We start from the raw sequence: 25,535 nt of genomic DNA on the forward strand, positions 1-25,535 counted from the left end.
CTCGTGCCCGGTGCATTTCTCTACCACTCAGAGACCGCTGATTTGGAGAATTGCATCCGGTCTTGCAACACCTTTGGGTTCCATGCTAACTTATATAAATAGTGTGGTTCAATCGGGTTTCAAATTAGATCACTTGGATAAGTCCTCCGCGTTTACTGTTTTCGCCGGTAGTGAACCTAACGCGGTTCCGCGGTTCCGCGATCGTCTCTGTTTGGACTCCCGATTCTCAATTATCTTGGACTGTCCTAAGAAGGGGGATCTTTTATACTGGTGGTTTTGCTTCCGGTTCATCTAAGTGTTCCCACTTAGGTAAAGCATTTCCCCGTTTTCTGGCTCAATGGCCCACTTCTGGATTCTGCTAAGTTTCGTATTAATTGCTGCTCACACCAGCGCAACAGCCTAAAAACAAATAAGAAAACGTAAGAAAAGTAATAGGATATTTGAATCCGTTTTAGTCTTAGACAAAACACAAAAATAATCTGCGTGGAGGAATGAACATAACTGGAAATGATATCCAAAGTAAGTATTGGGTTAAAAAGTAATTGAGAGAATGGGTCAAGTGTGCGAGGTGCAAACAAAATACAGCTCAAAAAAAAGTGCAATCTTCCTAAATACAGAGTAACAACGTCGTACGCATTCTTAAAAACTGGAATAGATCACGTTCGGTAATATAAGATAAAATTGCCGTATTCGTTTGTATGGCCACCAAAGCCATTAAGGTGTTAACATCATTAGGATAACCGAGCAACTAACATTATAGATGAATGGGCAAGAGTGCATTGAAAACATAAGTCTATTAATAGACATCAAGCATGGCCGACTTAATACTTACAAATTGAAACCCTATCAGTAAAAGGGTGAGATTCCGAATATTATAGAAAGCATGGCTGAAAATTTGGTTCTGCCAAAGAATATAATAGGTACAGAATTAAAGGAGGGTTTCACTTTACTAACGGCTAGGGGCTTATTTGTGGATAAAAAATAAGTTATGCTTCGGTGCTTTATAGAATTAACCCAATACCGGGTAAATTAGATGAACGCATGATTACAGTGCCATTAAATTCTCAATACCAAGTTTATAATTTGGAGTTTAATGCATATTAATAAGTGCCAAGTTGCTTTTCGACACTTTCGGGTACCCTCGGGAAATGAGGTGATTCCTTTAAAAATAAATTATTTGATCAATTAGCTACCAAAATCACCCGGCGATTTGGCGCGGTTTTGCTTTAGGTTTCGAGAACTACGGTTTAAGTTTAGACTTAATTTGAAGGAGAGGCAGTTTTGAAAGTCTAATGCAGCCCAAAAGTGTGCTTTCCTCATTTCTACAAAACATTGAGAAAATATAAAACAATGCATACCTTGAAGGGCCGTACAACACCATCCTAAAGCATTATAAATTGTAAATATATTAAAAAAAATAAATTAATATGATGTTTTTAGCTCCATACCTATACAGGGAACTGCCAGATTTTCGGCTAATAAATAAGCTTTCTGGTTTTAAGGGCATTTTGAAGTTCACTAAATACCAAAGAACTCGGTAAAGTGGCACAGAAAAATGAAAAGGCTGCTACCGCAGTGAGAAATATGTATAATCAAAAATAACTACAGGGCTTCAGAAAACAAAGTTTTTAAGCCTCCAGAAAAATTTATCGTACTTCATCTATTGTTTGGCTTACGCATTTTCATCCGAGATAAGTCATCATAAATGTAATAGTAATCATTATTTCGAGTAAGGCTGTGGAAATTTTCTTTGTTTTTGCTTATTTTATTTGTAAATACAAAGGGCTGTTACCGTCAGGAATGGTTTTGAATTCTGATTGTATTAAACGGGTTAATCTTTTAACGTTGGTCTGCAAAGATTAAGTCATTCTACTCACAGGGTCCCGACGGTGTTCCAGGCTACGTGCTTAGATACTACGCAGAGACCCTGTGCAGAGCACTACAAAAATTGTTTACCTATTCCCTAAAACTTCAGACTTCCCACCTATTTGGATGGAGTCTTTTTTTATCCCCATTTATAAAAAGGAAATTAATCATATACAAGCAATTACAAATTTAAATTGATTAAATCCTTCAGAGTTCAAAACTTGATTTTCCGGTGCAGATTGACTTTTTGATTCAAACAATGACACTCAAAATTTGTGGTATGTTACCATTTTTTCGATGATCCCCATGTCACAAAGACTTTATTTTATTTACTAGTTCGTCCAATCCTGGAGTGTTGCTAACCAGTTTGGAGTCTCCAAAATGATGTAAATATAGACCGGATAGAGTTTGTGCAAAATAACCTTTTACTAAATGATCTACGGGGCCTTAATTGAGATGCAAAAATAAACATTTTTACCATCTTACTCTAGTAGACTTCTTCTAATTAATTTACCAACTTTGTCAAACCGTAGAACGATGCTTGGTATTACTTTTGTTTGTAAATTTATTCACGGGAAGTGGAGAGTCCCGATTAGTATTTAGTATTTTATTTCGTATGTATTTTGAATAAGTCCGTCCATTCCTTCAATGTCCCTCTTTTTTTACCTCTCGCGATCTCGTTTTATTCGCCCCAGGGATCCGCGCGTAACAAGCATTGATTGGTGTCGTAAGGGCCACTTATTTGTACTGCATTAACGTACAAGATAAAAATGTCTATGGTCAAACAAAACTTCTCCCTTCTTCTCATGGAGAAACCATTTGAATAATGATGGCGTACTTTGCATAACGACAAAGTGCCTTTATTAATGAACTTGCTTGTTGTTTGGTTAGTTTTTTTTTATTGTAAGAACCGAAAAAATAATTGTCTATGTCGACACCTTGGATGCTGCTGAATACAATTCCTACCTATGCCAAATTTTTATAAAACATGCGTACGTTTTGCATGTAAATTTAAACTTTATTTAACCATAAATTTATTTACAAAAACAAATTAAATAAAATCGAAATAATCTTTTGGGAACTTCTGATAAAGATTAAGCTCCAAAATGCGTATTATAAATAAAGATGTGATAATGATACCTAAGAATAGCGTATCATTATGGAAGCCTTTCTAAAGTTCATGGAGCCCATAAAATAAAAGGAAAAAAAACTTTAGGGATCGCCGGCCGTGGGCTATGCGATATGTGATGATGAAACAAATAAAATACCACAGCAGTTTTATCGAACATCCTTAAATTTCAGTGCCATGCCCTATCTTTTTAGCTTTATATTCTACTTTTCTACTTTTTCTACTTTTACCGCTCGAATTACAGTATCTAGGTATACTGAAGGTCGAGTCCAATGGGTGCTTCCAGTGTCGTGGTATACTGTGAGTTCAGTCCAATGGGTATTTTCGGTGTATTTGATATATTTAAATTTAATAAATGAGAACCTCCTTTGACTTCGGTCAAAATTATAATGAATCTTTATTCTTCTACAAACTAAAGAGTAACTTGTGGAATACAGTGGAATATATGGGAATGGAAATGGTATGATTGGGAATTCGCATATCTAGCAGATCCGAGTGAAAAATGAGAATCTGCATAGTTGGCAGGTTTCGACGTATCTGATGTGTTAGAGAGTGGAGAGAGGGCGATAACGAAGGAATGGTCGGCTCCACTAAGGTAGTGACAGTCGGCGGGTGTGGGAGGAAGATGGTCTGTGGTTTATAACATAATCGGAGGATGACGATCAGGATAAGAGTCAATGATAGTATATGGTCACAAATAAATATGTAGTGTGTTATATTATCCATTTTGATGATTATTCCAGCTGTCGAAAGGGCTTCTAAGTGTAATTTTTCCAGTAATAATGTTTTGATCGTTTGATTTTTTGTTATCTTGACGACTGGTGGAAGTACGAAGGTGAAATGATCATGTTTAACCAGTTCTCTGTCGCTGTATTCTATTCTGTTTATCCATATGGTACAACTTTTATAACGTATTACGGAGAGCCATTTAAAAGTATTTCATCGTTGCAGGTTGCTTTAAGGGGGGTGTTCTTTCCGTTGAAAATTAAGATAAACCCTTTTTCCGGCTCGAATATGTTCATTTCGTGACCTGTGTCTATCATGTCAGATTTTGTCTCCTTTACGTTATTGACGATGTCTGACAGAAATTTTCTGTTTTTTGTTGTCGAGTTCGTGTGGATTCCCTGACAGCAGGACTCTTGTTCCACCTGAAGGCAGCTTTCGCAAAATTGATGTAAAGTGTTGTTATCATGTGCCAAGAATTCGGGGGAAATGACGAAATGTGAATTATTTACTGGTAGGGGTATGATGTGGGTGAATTTATAAACTTTTGTATCGAAAATTGGTATCTTTACGTTAAACAATAGTTTGTTATTAAAAGTAAAACAGGATGGTGTAAGTATATAATAGAAGTGTACATCCAATTGTAGGATAATGTTTTGTGTGCCTAACATATTTATTATAGTATTTATTTCTTGTTTGTTAAACAAGAATTTTGGGATTAAGCCCAAGTTGCTGGCCAGAAGGCTCTCAGCTATATTACTAATGTGTTCTTTCAAGGTATCAATATGGAAATTTATTCGATTAATAAATTGGAGTGTAAAAAGATAGTGGTTACGGGAGCGGGCTAAGGCGGGGTAAGGAATAAAAAGAAAAAAATAACAAATAACAAATAAAATAACCAGATACAGAAGAAACTGTGTAGTGCAAGTGGCGAAACACCGAAATTGGCCAATACAGTAACCAGCAACGAATTGGTCAGAGTAAGCAATTCACAAGAACATACATCAGGCAATGGGTGTGAGGAGCAATTAATACGAAACTTAACAGAATCCAGAAGTGGGCCATTAAGCCAGAAAACGGGGAAATGCTGTACCTAAGTGGGAACACTTAGATGACCCGGAAGATCGCCCACCTTAGGATTGAGAAGACAGTCCAAGATAATTGAGAATCGGGAGTCGAAACAAAAACGACCGCGAAACCACGTTAAGTACACTACCGGTGTAAACAGTAATTGCGAAGGACCTAACCGAGTGATCAAATTAAGAACCCGATAGAAAAACACTATTTATATATCATGGGATCTACAACCTCAAAGGCATCCGACAATACGGCAAACGTGGTAATCAACGTCGAAATTGTAGATCACAAGGAGGACATCACTAAAGTCTTCAATGTTTTGTGCCTCATTACTGGACTCTTGATCCTTATGTTGATTTTGAATCTCCTCCGGATGTACAAGCGATCTGTGCAGATTCGTCGGGTCCAATGTCAGCACTATCAGCACTATAAAACTCGTCCGAACAATCAACAACACTCATCAATTATAAATGAACAATTAAATACAAGCAAAAGACCAAAGTTTTTATATGTAATTGGAACCACCACGAGAAACCATTGCTAGAATTGCTACCTTCAATCTTTGCCAGAGCCGTTTTACACTCTTTCCTTCCTCGCAATTCGTATCGCATAAAGCGAATACCTTTTTTTTGTTCGTGAAAAATGACCAACATTGTTCAATTCTAAGAAATGTCAATTAACATACGTTTTTTATATAAATTTATTCAACAATTTATTAATAATGTTAAGTGAATTTGCAGTAATATATCTATATTTATGCATATGTGTATATTTAATTTTCCAAACTCGGATTACCACAATGAGAGCTCTTGTCGATGAAAATAAAAAGGAGTAAGTGTGTTGCGTTCGACTTACTGTCAAGCGAACTTTTATAAATTATATATATACATATGCGTATATACCTAGATCTATGTGCATTTTAAACATTTATATATATATATATAATCCTCATGCATTCAATTTAGAGTCATGTATCATCCATATTATTATTTTTATAATTAACTCCAAATATTATTCTTAAATTTATATTCATTATATACACCGCTAAGAATATTTCTCCATTTGATTAATTTTGCACCTAAATTTGCACTTTCATTTGTCAATTAAATGTGCACCTTTTAAAAAAAAAAACATTTCAATAAATTATAATGTGAAGCAGAAGTCAATAATGCCTTGGTAAACGTCTATGAAAAGGGGAGCTAGCGCAAATGGAAAAACTTGGGTCAAGAACAATGACGTAACTTTCGACTGACGACATTGGGGATCGCATTGCAGTGGCCGGCAGTGATCCATCGACAAACGGAATGTGTTAAGGGCAGGCTAAAACAGCCACACGCTGCTGATCGATATTCGGTCAAGCGGTTAAGATAGCTACTTGTGAAGCTTGTGAGCAGCGACGACAAATGACAAAACAAACTGAACGAGCTCTATCTTTTTCCTAAGGCACGATAAATTCATTCTCGTTATGTCGGGGAGGGGAGTGGTTTCGAGCTGAGCCGCACCCAGTGTGCCTACCAAGGACGCAACTCCCTCGGCCGAAATCTTTTGGACTGGGCACTAATACTCCGACGTAACAGCGCTATGATCGGAAAGCGTTCATTCCGATTTGCCGGTACATCTTGGTGATGTCGGCGTTGAAGACGTACTTAAAGAAGAAGATTGGAGGCGTTAAACACGACGAGAACCTTTGTCGTGGTGCTATCTGGTTTGAAAACCGAGTGGTGCGGCAAATAACTGTTATTGGAGTCGTCGTTTGGAGAGACTAGATGCATTTGACCTAAATCTAAATCCTCCTGGATTAATGAGTCGTACTGCTCTTTTAAGGGGGCGTTGTTGTTTAGCCGTGCCTCGTTTCTAAGGAATTGCGCCAATGCGATAGGCCTTGAATGTCGCATTATAGGGCAAGGAAACCACATACCTCCCTTACTCATCCCTTTTAGTGATCGGCTGGAAGTTGTTCTCACACACCGAGTTGGATTTCTCAACCAGCTTCTCTGGAACATCCTCCACCTTCCAAAATTTGGTGAAGATGCTGTCTACTTTAGCCTCAGTGACAGACAATCGTGTCGAGAAGGAAGCTATTCTGTTAGTGGGATTCTTCGCGATTGGGCCGCAAAGAATACACCCGAATATGGTCTCTTGGCCAAGAATAATCGATGGAAGTAGATCAGCGCCTATGAGCACGTCATTCTGCGAACTCTGGTAGAAATTCGGATCTGCTAGTTGGAGGTTGGGCAGGTCCCTAAACGGAGCTTAATTATAATCATAAAGGTTGCTTCTGATCCTGAGTCAACTAAAGCGCGTGCAGAGTACTTTATGCCCGAGTGGCAGATCTCTATAAGCTCAGGAGGACCCCTTGCGTGTTCACGGCGATGGAGTGGACTGTATACTTTGCTGGTGGTCAGGTATGGATGCTGACTGTAATGGTGGTTGGAGGTCAGGTACGGGTGCTGTGGGGGGCCGCCACGATGCAGGAGAGTGTTATGGCGACCTTTGCAAGTGTAGCAGTTGTGAGTACTTATGCAGTCTCTCAACATGTGGGTTCTTGCAAAACAGTTCAAACAGAGTTTTTGCTGTTTTATATACCGTTCCCGATCCGCGACGGGCGTATTTGAACAAAGTCTACACGATTTTATATTTACTGTGACCCTATTTTCAAAGTTGTGGATAATCTGCGGCCCGCGTTCAGCTTCAATTCAATTCAATTCTTTAATTGCCTCAAGGAATAAAAGACGACCTTGTAAAAAAAAACCTTGAAAACATTCGACCCTGGAATCTCGGATGGTTGACGGACAGACTGCTCCCACTGAGACAGCGTCAATTTCGGCAGCCTCGAGGAGCACAGAAAGACGAGCAGACAATCCCATTGGGTGGTGTCTACCTTAGCAATTTCCAAGGCTGTCAAACACCCTTGGACTTTGCTCTCCAGAAGCTTTAAGGATTTCCCACATTCTTGGGAAACAGAGGGAAAATTGATTTGAATATTAAGGTGGATGTTGACGAGCAATCGCTTTTTTTCAAAACGATTCTGCAGGTTCCTCCATGCTGATTCAAACCCTTCGTTGGTTAAAGGAGTTAGCGCAACGATGGACTTTGCTTCACCACTCGTTTTCGAGTAGAGGTGGAACAGCTTTTCGACGCCCGAAAGCCTAGTATTCTGGACATAGACACACAGGGAATCCCATAAGGCTAAATGCCGCATTTAAAATAAATGCGATTATTAAAAGCGATTAGAAACCATTCGCCCCGAACGTTTTTAGAACAAATACCGGAAACTATATTTTTTTCGTGCCACCACTACAACAGCTGTTTTCTTTATGCAAGGTTGGCGCAATTTTTGATGTCTTTTGAATATAATATATATTTTTATAAAAATTACTGAAACCTAGAGCGCACGCTGCAAATTCTGCTCGCAGTACCACAATGCATTACTGCTGGATCTCTGGCATAAAATAACTCCCACATATACGGAAACCCTTGCCACTTTTAGAAACTGTGGTGGTCTCCATTGCAAACCCGTCATAACAACGCAGTCAGCTTCTCTTCCTTGTCGTCCAAGTTGGCAAATGCCTCGGTCGCATTATGGATGTCCTGCTGAGCATTACAGAGTTAAGTAAACTCACTAATTCATTAATTTAAAATTAATTTCTTTTGGATTTGCAAAAATTGAATAGTAAACAAACCCAGATCAGCTGTTCATGCCACTCAAATGTCGGAGTGGCATTAGCCAAATGCTAATGCGCCAATGGAATCAGGGACATTTAAAAAGTCCACTAATGCGGCAATGGAATCAGTCTATTAGATTGCATGACTGTAATCGTGTCTTTACATTTTAATACAGAGAGGACAGCAGAGCACGTCTCGAACTGTCTCCACCCAGAGAGCCCTCATCTGCCCAAGTCGGATCTTATTTGTGTGAACGGACGGAAGTTGGTCAGCTGGGGTGTTGACTCTGGCTTATATATACGTAACCCCGGCTAATATACTAATACCGATATTATATGGTTGCGATATATTATTGTGCCGGGGATGTAAAATGGACATGTGCTTGGAGAACATATTTGGAAACAAAATATTTGTGTAGTTGGATAGGTTAAATCATATAATACCAGAAGACCTTGATGCGGAACCGATTTAAATACTTAAATTTGTTGCTATGTTTAAAATAACCAAAAAACCAAACAGCAAAAACGGGAACGCGTGAGATAGGACCGGTGTTTGATGGTTCAATTTATTTTTGGGTGCAACACTTCGAAATACTTAAATCTGTTGTAATTTTTAACAACACCAAAAAGCAAACAACAGAAATGGACGCGGAACGCGTTGAATCGGAACACGGTTTATTTCTGGGTGGCACACCTCGAATAATTAAATTTGTCGTTATTTTATTGGTGTGAAAGGTTTATCGAGATTCGGGTTGTTGCCGTTTATAAACGCGGTGCTGTGTGAACGCACCTTAATTTTCCTGATTTATTCTCAAAAGCGATATGCAACCCTGCGTAATTTCACTACACTGATATTATCTGTACATATGTAGTAGAGCTGGAAAATGTTTCCCTACATCGATGTTTTTCAGAAAAAAAGGTTTTCTGAAAAACATCGATGTATCGATACATCGAATTATTTTAAGGTGTTTTTGAAAAAATGTATTTTTCTCCATCACATATTATTAATTTGTAAAAGGTCTTGATAAATAATGAGGCTTTATTTGAGATCCATATATTCAGCTTATATTTCTTCTCTTTCCTTCAAAAACCAAAATAAAAACTAAATCACAATTCAATAAAAATTAAAATAAAAAACAATATCGAGTTCTACTCAAAAGAATAAGAAAATAACTTAACTTAAGAAATCCAGTCATTTTTGTTTAAAAATAATAACATATTGACGTTTTTAGCCTTAAGCGAGCTTCGCTTTTCGCTGATAATAAGCCCGGCCTTACTGAACATCCTCTCGCTTTCAGTAGAGGTGGCCGGAACGCAGAAGTATTTAAAAACGCATGTTTTGAAACCGTTGTCATTTGGTATCCGTTAAAAGAAGAAATGGGATTTTAAGTTGGTTACCATCTAAATTGTTATCTTTTTTTACCTTCCAATAATCCAAAGGGTTTTGTGCAGGCTCCAAATTAGTACCATTTAAATATTGTTTCAAAGCTAATATGGAATCCACGCGACCGGTTTGGATTTTTTGAATATTGTTTGTTTGTAAAGAACTGAATAGTGTGTTAGACTCTGCTGTGGATTCTGGTGTTGGCGGGCTTGATGTGGAAGCTTTTGATTGAGCATTGATGCGCGACAGTTCATCCTCTAATGATTTAACTCCTTGGGAGGAATTAAATGGATTCCAAAATCCCTCCTTTTTAAAGCGAGGGTCTAAAATCGTGGTCATTCTTGTTACCGTACGATTTTCATAGGGGACCAATCTTGTATTGACCCCTTGAAGTATGTCATCACAGACATCTCGACCCACCTTAGTCTGGAGTTTGGTTTTTGTGGAGTTTAAATTGTGTAAAATTCCACAAATAACCGGAATCACTGAAGACAATGTGACATAAGTACTGGCGGATGTGTGCACCGTTGCGTGCTCAAACGGTGACAGTATTTCCTTAAAGCATGGAATATTTGCAGTATCTCACATGCTTTTATCATGTTTTTGGCGTTTGCAGTATCTCACATGCTTTTATCATGTTTTTGGCGTTATCTGTGACCATAGCGGTGACCTTTCCTAAAAGGCTCCATTCCTCGAGTACTGTGCGTATTGAGTTTGCAATACTCTCGGAAGAATGGCTCCTTTCGTCGAGGAGCTTTTCTGTGGACAAAACAGCGTTGCGTAATTCGAAATCCGCTGTTATAAAATGGCACGTCACAGTAACGTAGCACTCGTTGGACCTTGACGTCCAGCAATCTGAAGTGATTGCACAGTGCTTGACGTCTTGTAAAAAGGCGTACAGCCTGGCCTTCTTTTCTTCGTATGCATTTGCCATCGAAACATTTCTTAAGGTCGTACGTGAAGGCAATTCATACCTTGGATCGAGGAGGTTTACAAAATTGCGGAAGCCTTTATTTTCCACCACTGTGAAAGGGCGCAAGTCTGATGTAATATAATAGAACAAGGCACTGTCAAATTGTTGTTTTCGGTTCGACGACTTTTCGTACTTTTTCTCCATAAATGAAAGGACTGACGGCTGTTGTACTCTTGGCAATTCACTAATTGTTAAATTAGGATGAATGTTTTTCAAGTGGCAAGACAAGTTTGTCGTATTGCCACTTGTTTGGTACGTTTTTCCACATTTAATACATTTGGCTGACCTGCCATCAGCCGATTTGTTAAAAAAGTTCCACACAGAAGACTTCCCATATTTTTTCCGCTTACTTGGGACCGTACTGTCGCTTTCTTCCTCTTGACAGGCAACTATATTGGACAAAAGTTACATTACAAATCATATGATTGTAAATAATAGCTCTAATTACCATTGTTATTCTGCTCTTTCAAAGCCTTCTCCATTTCTGAGCGCCGCCAACACCAACAAACTTTCGGAATCAGACTGTAATCTATAATTTATTTACTTAAGTTTCTTACAAAAAACGTGCTCAGCTTACCAAGATTTTTTCCTGCCAAGTAGTGATGGGTAAAGAGGAAACATCGAACATCGATGTTTTGAAACCTCGATGTTCCCGATTTTCGAAAAACTTCGATGTATCGATACATCGCCGATGTTTTTTCCAGCTCTAATATGTAGAAATAAATGTTGAAATAAATGATATAGTATAAAGCTACTAAAAAAACAACAAATAACCCTTTATAATTATCGGGTTTTGTTTTTCGGGATGCCGCGATCGTTTGTTGATGCCGCCCTCAGTCTCGCCCGTCCGACAAGTGCGGTTACCAATTGGATAATTACCTGATGGCGCAGCAAGATGCGTAAGCCGGGTTTGTTATTGTTTTGATGTTTAAATATTAGGATGTGTAAGGAATTAAATACGTGTGTACGGGGATGTTTCTCTCTGCATAACACAAATATTCACATGAAAAAAAATAAAATTGGATAATTTTGGAATTAAGTATGTGTGTATGTGGATGTGATATTGGGTATGTAAGTTAACTGTGGCCAGCAAAACCAAAGTTGTTGACCACAGTTTACGTAAACATCGCGCCGGCCAAACTGCTGACACAGCGTCTGGCCGGATGCTCGTGCATAGCCGGCAAGCACTGCCCATTGGAGTGGCCGCTATGAAGTTCAATTATGTTAGGTTTAAGTTTCAGTTTTGATTTGAATCCAATAAAGAGCACATCGCTCGTAAAACGAACTCCGGCAACCGCCGTTAAACAATTTATTATTTGAACACTGACTGAGTCTCTAGGCCAGTAGTGAACGGAGGGCAGTTACCCTTCCAGCCGGCCAACCGGCCACCTACCTACAGGAGATACAAGGAATCACCATCCCCGTATCAACGTGAACCGGACGACCGTCCACCTACCTACAAGGGCTACGCAGAACCACCATCCTCATACCAACGTAAATCGACCAAACCGGCGATCAACAACGGGACTGCAGCGAGGTACTAACTGCAGTAAACCTATAAATTACTTACTGGCGCTCAACTAGTGGTAACAGATTACCCCACCGAAAAAAACTAAAGCTTGGAAATTAAAAGTGACGGCGGCGCGGGAAAAACGTAGCTGTATGTAAGTGGGCCCTTCGGCCAAAACTTTTATGTCTTCAGTCAAAGTTATCTATATAATTCGGACCACTGTCTCAAGAAAAACAAGCATTTAATTCTGCCCATTTAATTCTTGTAACAACAAAAAAAAGAGGAAAATCAAATAAATAGATAAACGAGTGCGAAGTGAATTTTTGGAGAATTCCCGTATTTAGAATTTTATAATTTACAATTTGACAGGAGCAGATAAACTAAAAGGAAATACGACCCCCAAAGTCTTTCGACTTTGTCTTTGTTTATGCAGCGCTTTTGCTTACGTGCACGGATTTCTGTGCAGTTAAATTCGACTACCCATGAGTGATCCGCTTCTCCAATATAGGAACAGAAAACAATACTCAAGCGACTCAGAGTCCGAGAATATAGGGCAAGTCCACGCCCCAACCCCAAGACGCAAGCCCCCAGTCCCTCCTACAAACGTCATGGATCCCGAGCAACTTAATAATGTTAATGTTACGTCTCCTGGCGACAGGCGGCCACGGCCGCTTACCATATTTTAAGACGGTATGATGGTAGCTCGCGCCACTACCAGGCGGTTATCATCATTAGAAGTAAGATTAGGGGCCCTGCCGACGCCGTGCTGTCCTCATTCGGCACGGTACTAAATTTCGACGCGATAATAAGTCGTCTTGACTTCACGTTCAGTGACAAGCGACCAATGCATGTCATTGAACAAGAGCTAGGAACCCTAAGACAGGGTAGCATGACCCTTCTACAGTATTACGATGAGGTTGAGAAAAAACTCACCTTATTGACAAATAAAGTCAATATGTCGTATGACACGTCAATGGCAACAATTTTGTGCGCCAAATTCCGCGACGACGCTTTACGCGTGTTCATTTCAGGCCTCAAGCGAAACCTCACGGATGTGCTCTTCTCGGCAAAGCCGAAAGACATGCCATCGGCCTTGGCCCTGGCACAAAAAGTGGAATCGAACCACGAAAGGTATATTTTCGCAACTACGTTTGCAAGAAGCCAGGAGGACAAAGATCGTCGGCAAAATCCAAAGCCACAAGATCGTCAACAAGACAAGCCCTTCCCGCAGCCTAATCAACAGTTTGGTGCCGGTAAAAACCCGCACTTTAGCAAACCACATAAGGCCCAAGTGCATTCTGCACCGCAAAATAATACTCCGGAGCCAATGGTTGTTGACGCATCCGTTTCTAGGATTGTACAACCGACCCAAGCTCAGGCTTACCAAAACGGGAGACCGGCTACGTCCGGCCGTTCAGGCCCTATTAAAAGACAAAGAGTTAATTATGTCGCTCAAAGCGGCGAGCAGGTCGACAAAAATTATTCTAGCGCAGCCTCCAGTGCAGCGGCAAAAGTTGATGACGATGCCATTGAAGATTACGATTCGGATGCCATCAAATCCAGGGCAAATCCCTGCTACCCGTCCTCAGACGAAGAGTAGCGGGGGCTTCCATGAAATTCCTCATAGATACGGGCGCGTCTAAAAATTTTATTAGACCTTACAAGGGGCTAAAAGGCGTCCGCCCGGTAGAAGCAACACAAATAACACAGAAATGCCTTGTCTCAATTTTCAATATAAAAGCAACATTCTTTATTCTATCGGACCTATCAACGTTCGATGGGATAATGGGCCTCGACCTGTTAACACAGGCTGGGGCATCGCATTGCTTAAAATCTGGGAGTCTTAAATGGGGTACGGAAATCGAAGAAATTTCTTTCCATACCTGTGCTGATGTCAATTTTACTAACGTAGATTGCTCTGATGCACCCCCTGTGATCAAAGATGCCTTTATAAAAATGCTTAAAAGCAGAAAAAGGGCATTTGCAGACCCCAATGAGGCACTACCATATAACACTTCAGTAGTAGCCACAATAAGAACAATGGATGAAGAACCTATTTATGCAAAACTGTATCCGTACCCCATGGGGGCGGCCGATTTTGTTAACAAGGAAATCCAAAATCTATTGGACAATGGCATAATCCAAAAATCAGTGTCTCCATACAACAACCCAATATGGGTAGTGGACAAGAAGGGCACTGATGAAATGGGCAACAAAAACATGCGACTAGTAATTGACTTTCGCAAGCTAAATGAAAGAACGGTACCTGACAAGTACCCCATGCCAAATATCTCCATGATATTGGGAAACCTAGGCAAGGCCAAATATTTTACAACTTTGGACCTTAAGTCAGGATACCACCAGATCATACTCGCAGAGCGTGATCGCGAAAAACTTCCTTTTTTGGTAAACGGAGGGAAATATGAATTTCGCAGACTCCCTTTTGGTCTGAAAAATGCTGCCAGCATTTTTCAAAGGACAATCGACGACATTTTGCGAGAGCAAATCGGCAAATTTTGTCACGTGTACGTGGATGATGTGATTATTTTTTCTGAAAATGAAGAATCACATGTCACACACGTAGATTGGGTTCTAAAGAACCTCTACGAAGCAAACATGAGGGTGTCTGTAGAAAAATCACGCTTCTTTAAAAAGAGCGTAAGCTTTTTGGGATTCATAGTCACCAGCAATGGTGCAACAACTGACCCAGAGAAGGTCAATGCCATTAAAGACTTCCCGGAACCAAAATCCGTGTTTGAAGTCAGATCATTCCTTGGCCTGGCGAGCTACTGCAGATGTTTCATAAAGGACTTTGCAGCAATAGCAAGACCCATTTCGGAAATCTTGGAAGGGGAAAACGGAACGGTTAGTAGACATAGGTCACGGAACATTTCGGTCCAGTTCTCTGAGGCCAGCAACAAGCGTTTCAGAAGCTGCGAAATATCTTGGCATCTGAAGACGTCATGCTAAGATACCCCGACTTTAAAAAAGCATTTGATCTAACGACAGATGCATCGGCCTATGGCATTGGCGCGGTATTGTCCCAAGTGGGTCGTCCTATAACAATGATCTCAAGGACATTGAAAGACACGGAAAGAAATTATGCTACAAATGAAAGGGAATTGTTAGCTATTATTTGGGCATTAGCCAAATTACGGCACTATCTGTACGCAGTAAAAGACATAAATATCTTTACTGATCATCAGCCCTTGACCTTTGCGGTCTCGGAGTCAAATCCGAACGCTAAAAACAAGAGGTGGAAGGCGCGCATCGATGAGTCAGGTGCGCGTATTTTTTATAAGCCTGGCAAAGAGAACTTGGTCGCGGACGCGCTGTCCAGACAACAACTCAATACCATGGATGAGCCGGAAGCTGAATCATGCATAGCCACGATACACAGCGAACTCTTCCTGACCCACACCATTGATTCTACGGACAAACCACTGAATTGCTTCCAGAACCAATTGGTTCTCGAAGAGGCGCGCTCCCCATTGAAACGCAGCTTCATACTGTTTGGGAACAAAAGGCGTCACTTAGTTAGCTTCTTTTGCAAAGAATCATTGCTCAGAGAAATCGCAGATATTATCGTTCCTAATGGCGTAAACGCCATCCATTGTGACCTACACACGTTGGCCATGATACAGGACCAGCTGGTTCGACAATTTCCAGCAACAAAATTCTGGCACTGCAAAAACCGAGTAACAGACATTTTTGCAGTTGATGATTACAGCTGAGCATAATAGGGCCCATAGATCGGCCCAGGAAAATGTGAAGCAAGTGCTCTCCGAGTACTACTTTCCGAAGATGGCAAAATTGGCCAGCGAAATCGTCTCAAACTGTATGACATGCGCGAGAGCCAAATACGACAGACATCCAAAAAAACAGGAGCTGGGTGAGACACCAATCCCCCCTCATATAGGAGAAATATTGCACATAGACACATACTCCACCGACAGGAAATATTTTCTCACTTGCATCGACAAATTCTCGAAATTTGCTGTCGTGCAACACGTCCACTTAAGGACCATTGAGGATCTTAAACCAGCTTTACTTCAGCTGATGAAATATTTTCCAAAACACAACAGAGCGACCTGCACCCAATCACATACGTGGACGAAGGGATCGTAATCATCAACGACAGGTCTGCCAATGTTCGATTGGACAATGGGACAGAAGTTTGGATACATGGCACTCACCTTATCACCTTCGATAAACAAGCCATAATAAATGAAACCCTCTTCATCAATCACGCTAACGCCCAGAAGCGAACTCCAGGGGCAGCCAGCTCCCCCCTGTTGAACATCACTGCCAACCAAGATGTTCTCAGCCTCCCATACCTTCACCGATTGAGTGAACAAAACTTGGAGTTTATCAAGGAGTTCCGAGACGAAATTGACGACAATCAAATGTATCTCGCAGCAATTATTGTAGGAACAATATGCTGTGCACTCATCTGCATTGGTCTTACTTATCAGCGACTTAGTAAGGCAAAAAGATCTGCCATCCAAATAAAAGAAGTGATTGCAGATTTAGGATCGACCGAGGGCGGCCTTAACTTAAAAGGGGGAGTAGTTAACTGTGGCCAGCAAAACCAAAGTTGTTGACCACAGTTGACGTAAACATCGCGCCGGCCAAACTGCTGACACAGCGTCTGGCCGGATGCTCGTGCATAGCCGGCAAGCACTGCCCATTGGAGTGGCCGCTATGAAGTTCAATTATGTAAGCTTTAAGTTTCAGTTTTGATTTGAATCCAATAAAGAGCACATCGCTCGTAAAACGAACTCCGGCAACCGCCGTTAAACAATTTATTATTTGAACACTGACTGAGTCTCTAGGCCAGTAGTGAACGGAGGGCAGTTACCCTTCCAGCGTAATCGTCATAACTCTTCAGTGGACGAAAGCTGACCGCCGGCCAACCGGCCACCTACCTACAGGATATACAAGGAATCACCATCCCCGTATCAACGTGAACCGGACGACCGTCCACCTACCTACAAGGGCTACGCAGAACCACCATCCTCATACCAACGTAAATCGACCAAACCGCCGATCAACAACGGGACTGCAGCGAGGTAATAACTGCAGTAAACCTATAAATTACTTACTTGTATGTGCATAAGCCCCCTGTTTCTTTCTGCACAACACAAATATTCACATTGAAATAATAAAAAACGTTGGATGATTTTCAGCGCCGACGGGAAAATGTAGAGTTTGTATGTGTGTAAAGGTTCGAATGAAGAAAAGTTAGAATCTGCAAAAAAAAAACAACTACGTATGTATATATATATGTTTTTTTTTTTACACAAATTGGAGTGCGGAGTGTGGGTGTGTGAAAAATAATATATATATAGAAATGGAAAACCTTGGAATTACTTAGCTGGTGGAAAACGATGAGGAGGTAGAATCCGGCTCGAAGGACCAAATGTTGGGGCGGGTCCTTGCCGTGCTGAGTCCTTCCAAGTGTCAAAGAAATAACTTTGGGTTTGAGGTTAAATTTCACTTGTTGCTTCATGCACTTTATTTTTCTTAACGCCGTACAAAAAATATGGCGTGAGGTCTAAGGTACCTATATGGAGAGAGAGGTTTTACCCGGTTGGGCAACAGTGATGCCAAGCCAGCGATGTTGCACCAAGCCTGGTTCGACATGAACAGTAATGATGAGAAGCCGACTTGGCGTTTGTCTGTAGCGTTTTCCCATGCTAACATTTAAATTTCAAGGAGTATACAAAACATACGTGATTAAATTAATTTAAAAGAATTAATTTAAATAAGCGGCGGAGACATATTTCCCCGCCTTGGAAGGTCCTCAAAAGATAGATTTTAGTACATTTTGCTTTAGATATCCCGTCTTGAGCGTGGCTCAACCATTGTCCTGGTGGCGAATTGCCTTCGGCAATAAGTGCCAAGGTGCCCAATTGAACGTTGTTGGTAGAGGTGGTCCACTTCGAACGCTCCTGCATTAGGGTCAAATACTCCAACTTCCATCTTTTTTGATTTGATCAAATCCCCGTCGAACGGTTCCAGTTGATCTTTTAGTGGTCGTCCCACCAAGAAATGACCAGGTGACAATACCTCCAGATTTTAGGATCTGATGACAAGGGATACATTGGCCTAGAATTCATGACTGCTTCCACCCGCGCTACAGCTGCCGAAAGGTCTTCAAAGTTTAGGGCGGCGCTATTTGCGCTTTTGACCAGCAGTTGTTAAGCGACCTTCGCAGCGCTCTCCCACAATCCTCCAAATTAGGCGAGCGGGGTGGGGTCAAGTAAACCTTTAACTCCGCGCTGACTGAGGGCGTCTCCGATTAAACTCTGGCTGGCAAGATCAAATGTTTTGGCCATCTCACGTGAGGCGCCTTCAAAATTTGTAGCGTTATAACAAAATATATCCGTACTCAAGCCACGTAGAGCGAAGAAGCGCTTTAATGCAGCGATAAACGCGTTCGCGCTTAGGTCAGATACGATCCTCTACATGACATGCGTTTGTTAAGAAGCAAACAAATTTACAGAGATACACCATGACGGGTAGTTTTTCTCGGGTGTTGAAGTGCATTTGTATTGGACCCGCGAAGTCCAATCCAGCGCGCTCAAACGGATGAAAACTGCCTCGCAGTCTGCTTTTTGGAAGCGCACCCATTAGATGTTGTCCTAAAATACGGCGCTGCTGGAAGCAGACGATTGCATCCTCTAACAGCCTTGCGAGCTACCTTCCTACAATTGATAATCCAATACTTCTGCCGCAAAAAATACATAGGGATTGCTCAGTGGAGTGAATTTTATTTGGACAAAACGACAACGAAAAGAAAACTGCGTGCGATCGAAACGAATCAACTTTTACGAGTTCTTATTTAATATATATACAATTACTTATATTCTAGCTTAACGAAAGTTGGAGAAGACGGGGCGAAATCGCGAGAGCGATCTTTATTGTGCTCCAGCCTTCACCAAAAACTAACTTACAGTAAACTTCAAATAACTTCAATAATTGGATCAACAATTCTGTTGACACCACCAGTTTTTTTTTGGCAGCTTTATTTATTTAAATAATAACTCGTAAATTTAACCGTCATACTATATATTTATTTTGTGCTTAAAAATTGCGGGGGAACGACAACGACAATGTATTTTCATCAAATCCAACGAGCAACAACAACCAGAGAGCCGCGATCGGTATATATATGCCAAAGAGGGAACAATGACAAGAGCAAGAGAGAGATGTTTATGCCGGCAGCTGGAGTTTACAGTGATCTCAAGGCAATAGATAACAATCGATTGTTTACATTTTAATTAAGCTACAAAGATTTGTCTGCTCCCAACATACTCCCCCCGTTGAAAGTGGCCACATACAGCGGCCAACACATTGGAGGAAGATTCTTGTCCTTGACGAGGACCAGAAGTAATCGAGTTGCGAGGCGCCATTTGGCGCGTTGTTGCAGCAGGGTCAGATACTCCTCACGCCAACGAATCCAAAAAATTTGCTGAAGATGGGTCACACCAGCCGTCCAAACAATTATAGTTTAAAGCAGTTAAGTCTGGCGTTAACAGTGCCTCAGCAGGTCCAACAAGAAGAAGGTGTGCAGGAGTCAAAACGTCTAGATCGCCAGGGCTTTTTGAAATCGAAACTAAAGGCCGAGAATAAACGATTTCAGAAATATGACACACTAACGTCCGCAGTTCCTCAAATCTGAGCAACGAAGTTCCAACTGTGTGATAAAAATTATGCTTGGCCGATTTTACTTCTGCCTCCCACAAACTTCCAAAATGGGGCCACCGTGGAGAATTGAAGCACCAGTCAATATTTTCGGCCAGACAAAAATTGGCTAACAGCGGCAGAATGAGTGTCGCTCAGAACTAATGAAATTAGCTCCTGCTATTCTTTTTTTGCGCCTACAAAGTTAGTAGCGATATGACTCCAAATTTGATTAGGCTTGCCTCTCGAAGCAACAAATCGCTTTAGCGCACCGAGAAATGAGATGGTTGTTGTCTTGAACAAGCTCTAAATGCACAGCCTGGTTGTAAAGCAAATAAAAACTTTGATGCAGAACTTTACAGAGGACCTGTAGTAAATGGGAACGCAGTAGTCCACTCCACTAGCTTCAAAAGCTCGGCATCCTGCAAGTCGTTCCTTCGGAAGACTACCTATGACATGTTCAAGTGTATAATTTTGAAGTCGCCAACCCGCAAAGTGCCATGTTCACCAAGAAACGGTAATAGCGACTCGATTGGACTGGACTTTTTAACAACTCCTTTAGCCTGCAGCTCCTCCCACTTATGGGCACGTTGAAAAAGTCGAATAAGAACTTCAGATCCATGTTTAACATTCGAAACGCAAAGCCCATAATGACGACGACGGCAAATATTTTGAGACGGAACCGAAAACTCGTTGCATGACAGGAAATGAATTTATATACTTGCAGTTCGTTGTGCAATCCAAATAAGCAGAGTTGACCAGCAATACGTTCCTTCGAAGCTCAGTGGATGGTTTTTGGAGGAAACAAGAGACAAGCCAATTATCTTGACTTTGACTAAAGAAGGTTGGACCATGGAGCCTTATCAAGAGTTGCTCCCCTAGAAAGGATTTCAGCTGCTTGTTAGTTCCTGAATAGATGCCACACGGTTGGCAACAAATACATTAAATTTTGAACGTTCCTCTTTAATCCAAGACAAAACCATTGATGAATCACTCCAACAAAAATACCTTCCATCGAAACATCCAATCTGCTTAACTGAACTCACTAGTTGAGACAACAATAACGCTCCAGAAAATTCCAGCATTGTTACGGTAATCGTTTTTATCGGGGCTACTCTTGACTTCGAGCACAACAAATGACAATGATAATGTACACGCAAGCTCCATAGGCCTTAATGCTGACATCACAAAATCCATGAACTTCTTTGGTACTTTTTGGATCTAAAACTAGTCTAGGAAAGGTAAATCGCCGAACATGCCCGAAACTGCTGCTAATGTCCATCCAAGTTGATTGCAAGTTTAAAAGAAGACTCTCATCCGAAGTCACCTAAGCCTTCCATAGATTCTGCCAAAAGATCTTGCACTTTGCGATTACCGGTCCGATAAGGGGGTAGGGGCAAGGGGGTAGAAATGGGTTTTGTACTGTGATCTGGGAGAAAGTACCGACAAATATGTACATCCACAGGGTCAACTAGAGACATATGATACAGATCAAAATACTCGTGAATAAATTATGTAAAAATGCTAGCTCCAATTAGTAGGTCTATTCGTTGAGGCTTGTAAAAAAAGGGATCCGCAAGCTGGATATTTGCCGGAATATTCCAATTCTCTATATTCAGGGCTATGCTTGGCTGATTATCAGTGATGGTAGGTGTGATGAGTGCAGATAATAAAGCAAATAACGACGACGTATCCTTCAGTTAGAACCCTAGTCTCACCAAGTCCCGAAACCAGAGATGCTGAGCGAGTCCTTTTTAGCTGTAACCGAGAAGTTAGAAGATGCAGCTGGGAACCTGAATCAAGCAATGCCCTGCATGGAATGAATAAACCGGAACAGCTTTTTACGAGTAAAACAGCAGTGGCCAATAGCGGAATATCAGAAGCTGGACCTTGAACGACTAGTTATGTAGTTGACTGAGAACTGGAGGCGTTAACTTCAGAAATAATGCAGAATCAGTATCAATTTCTAGCTGTGAAGAGTTTGTATAAAAATGCAATGCCTATATCCACAAACGCGGCAAATTTCCGCTTGTACAAGCTCGAGTATGGTGCCCACGTTTCAAGTAATTGAAGCATAGAGACAGCTTCTTGATCTCAGCATGCCACAAGGAGAGATAAATATTCAAACGTAGGACATAGATAAATGGGATGCTCAGACGCATTGCAAAATGCACATGGTAGGTTGTTACTCTGGTAGGCAACAAACGATCTCCTGCTTTTAATAGAGCTACTTCTACTATTTGTTCCCACCTGACAATTTGAGGTATAACTTCCCATGGCATGTTGAAGGTTCTCCAGTTTTCGGCACCGATTCTCAAAAAATTCATTAAACTCCTCCGCCGAGGGTATTGGGGCCTCTTCCCAACCAGTTTGCGTGGAAAAATCCAATTTTTGCAACAGCATGTTAATGTTGAAGGAATCAGCAATCTCCTGAGCTGATCCCAACGATCCCAAATCCCGCATACAGCGCTGGGCTAATTAAACAGGAACGTAAGTGCTGCAGCTTTTCGATGTTGGCTAACTCGGGGTCCTTTCAATGATTATATAGAGCATCGACATGAAATCTGCGTACTCAGTATATCCTCCAGAAAAAGATGCCAGCTTTAGTTCAGGGACACGAGAGTGATTACACACCATAAAGGATGATGAATTATCGTTGCGCATGGTAGAGTTCGTTGTATGTTCACATTTCCGTTTTTGAATGTGACCTCTCAATCGCAACTCAAGAAGTAACGCCACTTCATCAAATTCATCTCGACAGGGTTGGCCAATTGGCCAATAACACTGATTGATCCAATTTTGTCAGGAGTTACTTCACTGCCGATGACCTTAAGTCGATCAAAAGAAACCTCAGTTTCGCGTTTCAGAAAAGCGATCTTCTCAGGAACCTATGGCAGCAGAGGACTCAAAATTTTTTGTTTTGAGTTTTGTTAATTTAAATTTTTTCAAAAAGGAATTTAAAGTTATCTGAACGAAAACTTATTCAGAAGACTGTATGGGCAGGCGCCAACAAACGCATTGAAGTTTGTTCGTCTGTATGTATGTGTTTGCAGTTGAACCGTTTAAAAAACAGCGTTAAAGACAACGTGCAAAATAACGGAGTCTCCGTTTGATGAACAAATTTGATCCAATTATTTGCAACTGGCTGTTATCAACTTTATTGCACAACGCTTTTAGCTTGGGCTCCAAAATTATTTTCAAAAACAACTTTTCAACGAACTCAAGAACCACTATCACGTCGGGGTCACCAATGTGGACACCACCAGCAGCTTTATTTATTTTAGTCGTTATAATATATATATATTTTGGGCTTAAAAATTTGCGGGGGAACGACAACGACAATGATTTTTCTTCAGATCCAGCGAGCAACAACAACCAGAGCGTCACAATCAGTATATATATGCCAAAAAGGGAACTTCCACAAGAGAATGAGAGAGAGAGCAAGATATTAATACAGGCAGCTGGAGTTTACAGTGATCTCATTGCAATAGATAATAATCGATGATTTACATTTTAATTTAGCTATAAAGATTTGTCTGCTCCCAACAAATTCAATAAAAAACTCGAATGAGCTAACACCGGCCCCATTGAAGGCCTGTCAGTCGCGACGATTCGACCCAGGGGCCACTGTTGAATCGGCAGGTTGTCCTTCGCCAGCTGCCCTGTCCTTCGACTAGCTGCCCTGGTGCCGTTTGCCCCGAATTTGAAGCCCCTGCAAATACTCCCGGGACCCTTGCCGCCCAAACATTTGCCTTGCTGACGCGACAAGCCGACATCGCCGCTGAGACCTGGCCCGGCGTCCTGAGTGTTGGGGCTGCTAGTAGCGGCCCGCCTGTCAGCAGGTGCCCAGGAGTTATTGAGTCTCCGTCGCTTGTCCATTGCTCCTCTATACCGACCAGGACTATCCCCAGCTCTTCGGCGCTTAAGAGCGCACTGCCCATCGCTTATGTGCTTGGCAATTTTGACACCTGCTCCCAGAGTCCTACCATGTGCGGTGCCCGAGGCGGTGTGAATAACAATGCGCATCCTCTTCTTGACGCGAATTCGCGAATTGCGTCCGCCTGCTCGTCCGCGAAGGGCCTGGAAGTGGCGACTCGCTCCGACGAAGTTCGTTGCGTTGTCGCAATGAACGAAGAGCATGGAGCCTGTCTGCGGGTAAATTTCCCATAACTTTTGTTATCAGTCGAGGCAGCAGCCAATACATGTTCGAACTGTTTTGGCTGCAGACCTCCTGAGCGTTACCGAACCAAACACGCAGTCAAAGTATAATTCACGAGTGCTCGTGAACTGACAAATGCACAAATTCTGAGCGTTTTTTCAACAACAAAGGAAATTTGGCTTTGTATGATATAGGAGCGTTACCTAGCTTCCCCCAATGGGTTCAATCCTTGAATCTTAGGCCGACTCTGGAGCCTTTAAGAACCTTTTCGATGTCTTCTTGATAATCGTGTTTTTGAATTATTTCGAAAATTTTGTTAAAGGCTTCATCAAATTAGGTCGGTGACAAAATCTTTTTAAAAACTGTACTCTTAACCTTGCATTTTCTTATAAAGCGAAACACATAAATGAACATCCTTAGCAGTTTGAGGTGTGACGAAAATCCCTCGATGACATCCACAATGTCCGAATTTCGTACAGCAGCGGTTAGTCCAACGGTAGTTTTGCTTGTCTCCAGTAGGTCCAGTGTTCTTCTTCATTCTTCAAAAACCATGGTCCAGTAAACCAGATTGACTGTACGATTTCGTCAACTTCCCAACGTCGTGATACAATATCTGCTGGGTTCAGTTTGGTTGAGAATTGCCGTCAAGTAGCTTCACCTGAGCACTCTTGAATCTCAGCTACCCTGTTCGAGGCAAATGTTGACAACGACGATGGATTGGATCCAATAACGCGTAACTTCTGAATCCGACCAATAAATCCGACCTTTCAATAGGGGCTGGACTCGGTGACAAAAATCTGCGACAAGGTGGGCGGCACATAATTCAAGCCTCGGCTGCGTTTTAGTCCTAAACGACGCTACTTTATACTTTAAAGTCAACAATGATAATTTAAAACCTTTTGCAGTTTTGCTACGAATATAAACGCAAGCTCCATAAGCTCTCAGGGATGCGTCGGCAAACCACTGACGTCGAATCGGTATACACAAACCGGGGAATAAATATTTCATTTCAATAGGATCTTTCCCTTAATTACTATAGGACAATAAGCCAAGGGAGTCGAACAGCTTCGAGATCACCGATAGTATGTTCCGTTTTGTTGCTCGGAGACCCATAACAGCAGTGTCAATTTGAAACTTAAAGGCATCTTCTTTAGGCAACCACGATATTTCTTACCCCTTAGTTGACTCTAAATCCGAGATAGGTATAAATTTAACTGTGCTCTCAGATACGGTGATTGCAGGTGAGTTAGAAAACCACTTTGTCAATTCTGATCCTGCAGTTTGAAGAACCTGAGATACTTCGGACCAAATAGTCTTAAGCTCCTCTAAGCATGCAGCACTAGCAGCATATCATCGACGT

The 25,535-nt window shown here is 41.3% G+C and overlaps 1 protein-coding gene across 1 annotated transcript; it reads right to left on the minus strand.

The window, feature by feature from the left end:
* Window positions 1-10,439: 10,439 nt before the first annotated feature.
* On the minus strand, window positions 10,440-11,421 carry LOC128263889 (E3 SUMO-protein ligase ZBED1-like). The gene is made up of 2 exons (XM_052999167.1): window positions 11,266-11,421; window positions 10,440-11,206 (listed from the first exon to the last, which is right to left on the minus strand). The coding sequence occupies exons 1-2, from the start codon at window positions 11,297-11,299 to the stop codon at window positions 10,440-10,442; spliced, it is 801 nt and encodes a 266-aa protein (XP_052855127.1). The 5' UTR covers window positions 11,300-11,421.
* Window positions 11,422-25,535: the final 14,114 nt, after the last annotated feature.

Source organism: Drosophila gunungcola, unplaced genomic scaffold (assembly GCF_025200985.1).
Source record: "Drosophila gunungcola strain Sukarami unplaced genomic scaffold, Dgunungcola_SK_2 000025F, whole genome shotgun sequence".
Taxonomy (NCBI): Eukaryota; Metazoa; Arthropoda; class Insecta; order Diptera; family Drosophilidae; genus Drosophila; species Drosophila gunungcola.

Bases quoted from the DNA above. Each gene is read 5' to 3' on its own strand.
- LOC128263889 (XM_052999167.1), bottom strand. From the start codon at position 11,299: ATGGAGAAGGCTTTGAAAGAGCAGAATAACAATG. The intron at 11,207-11,265 runs GTAATTAGAGCT...TGTCCAATATAG, and splicing joins GAAAGAGCAGAATAACAATG to TTGCCTGTCAAGAGGAAGAA.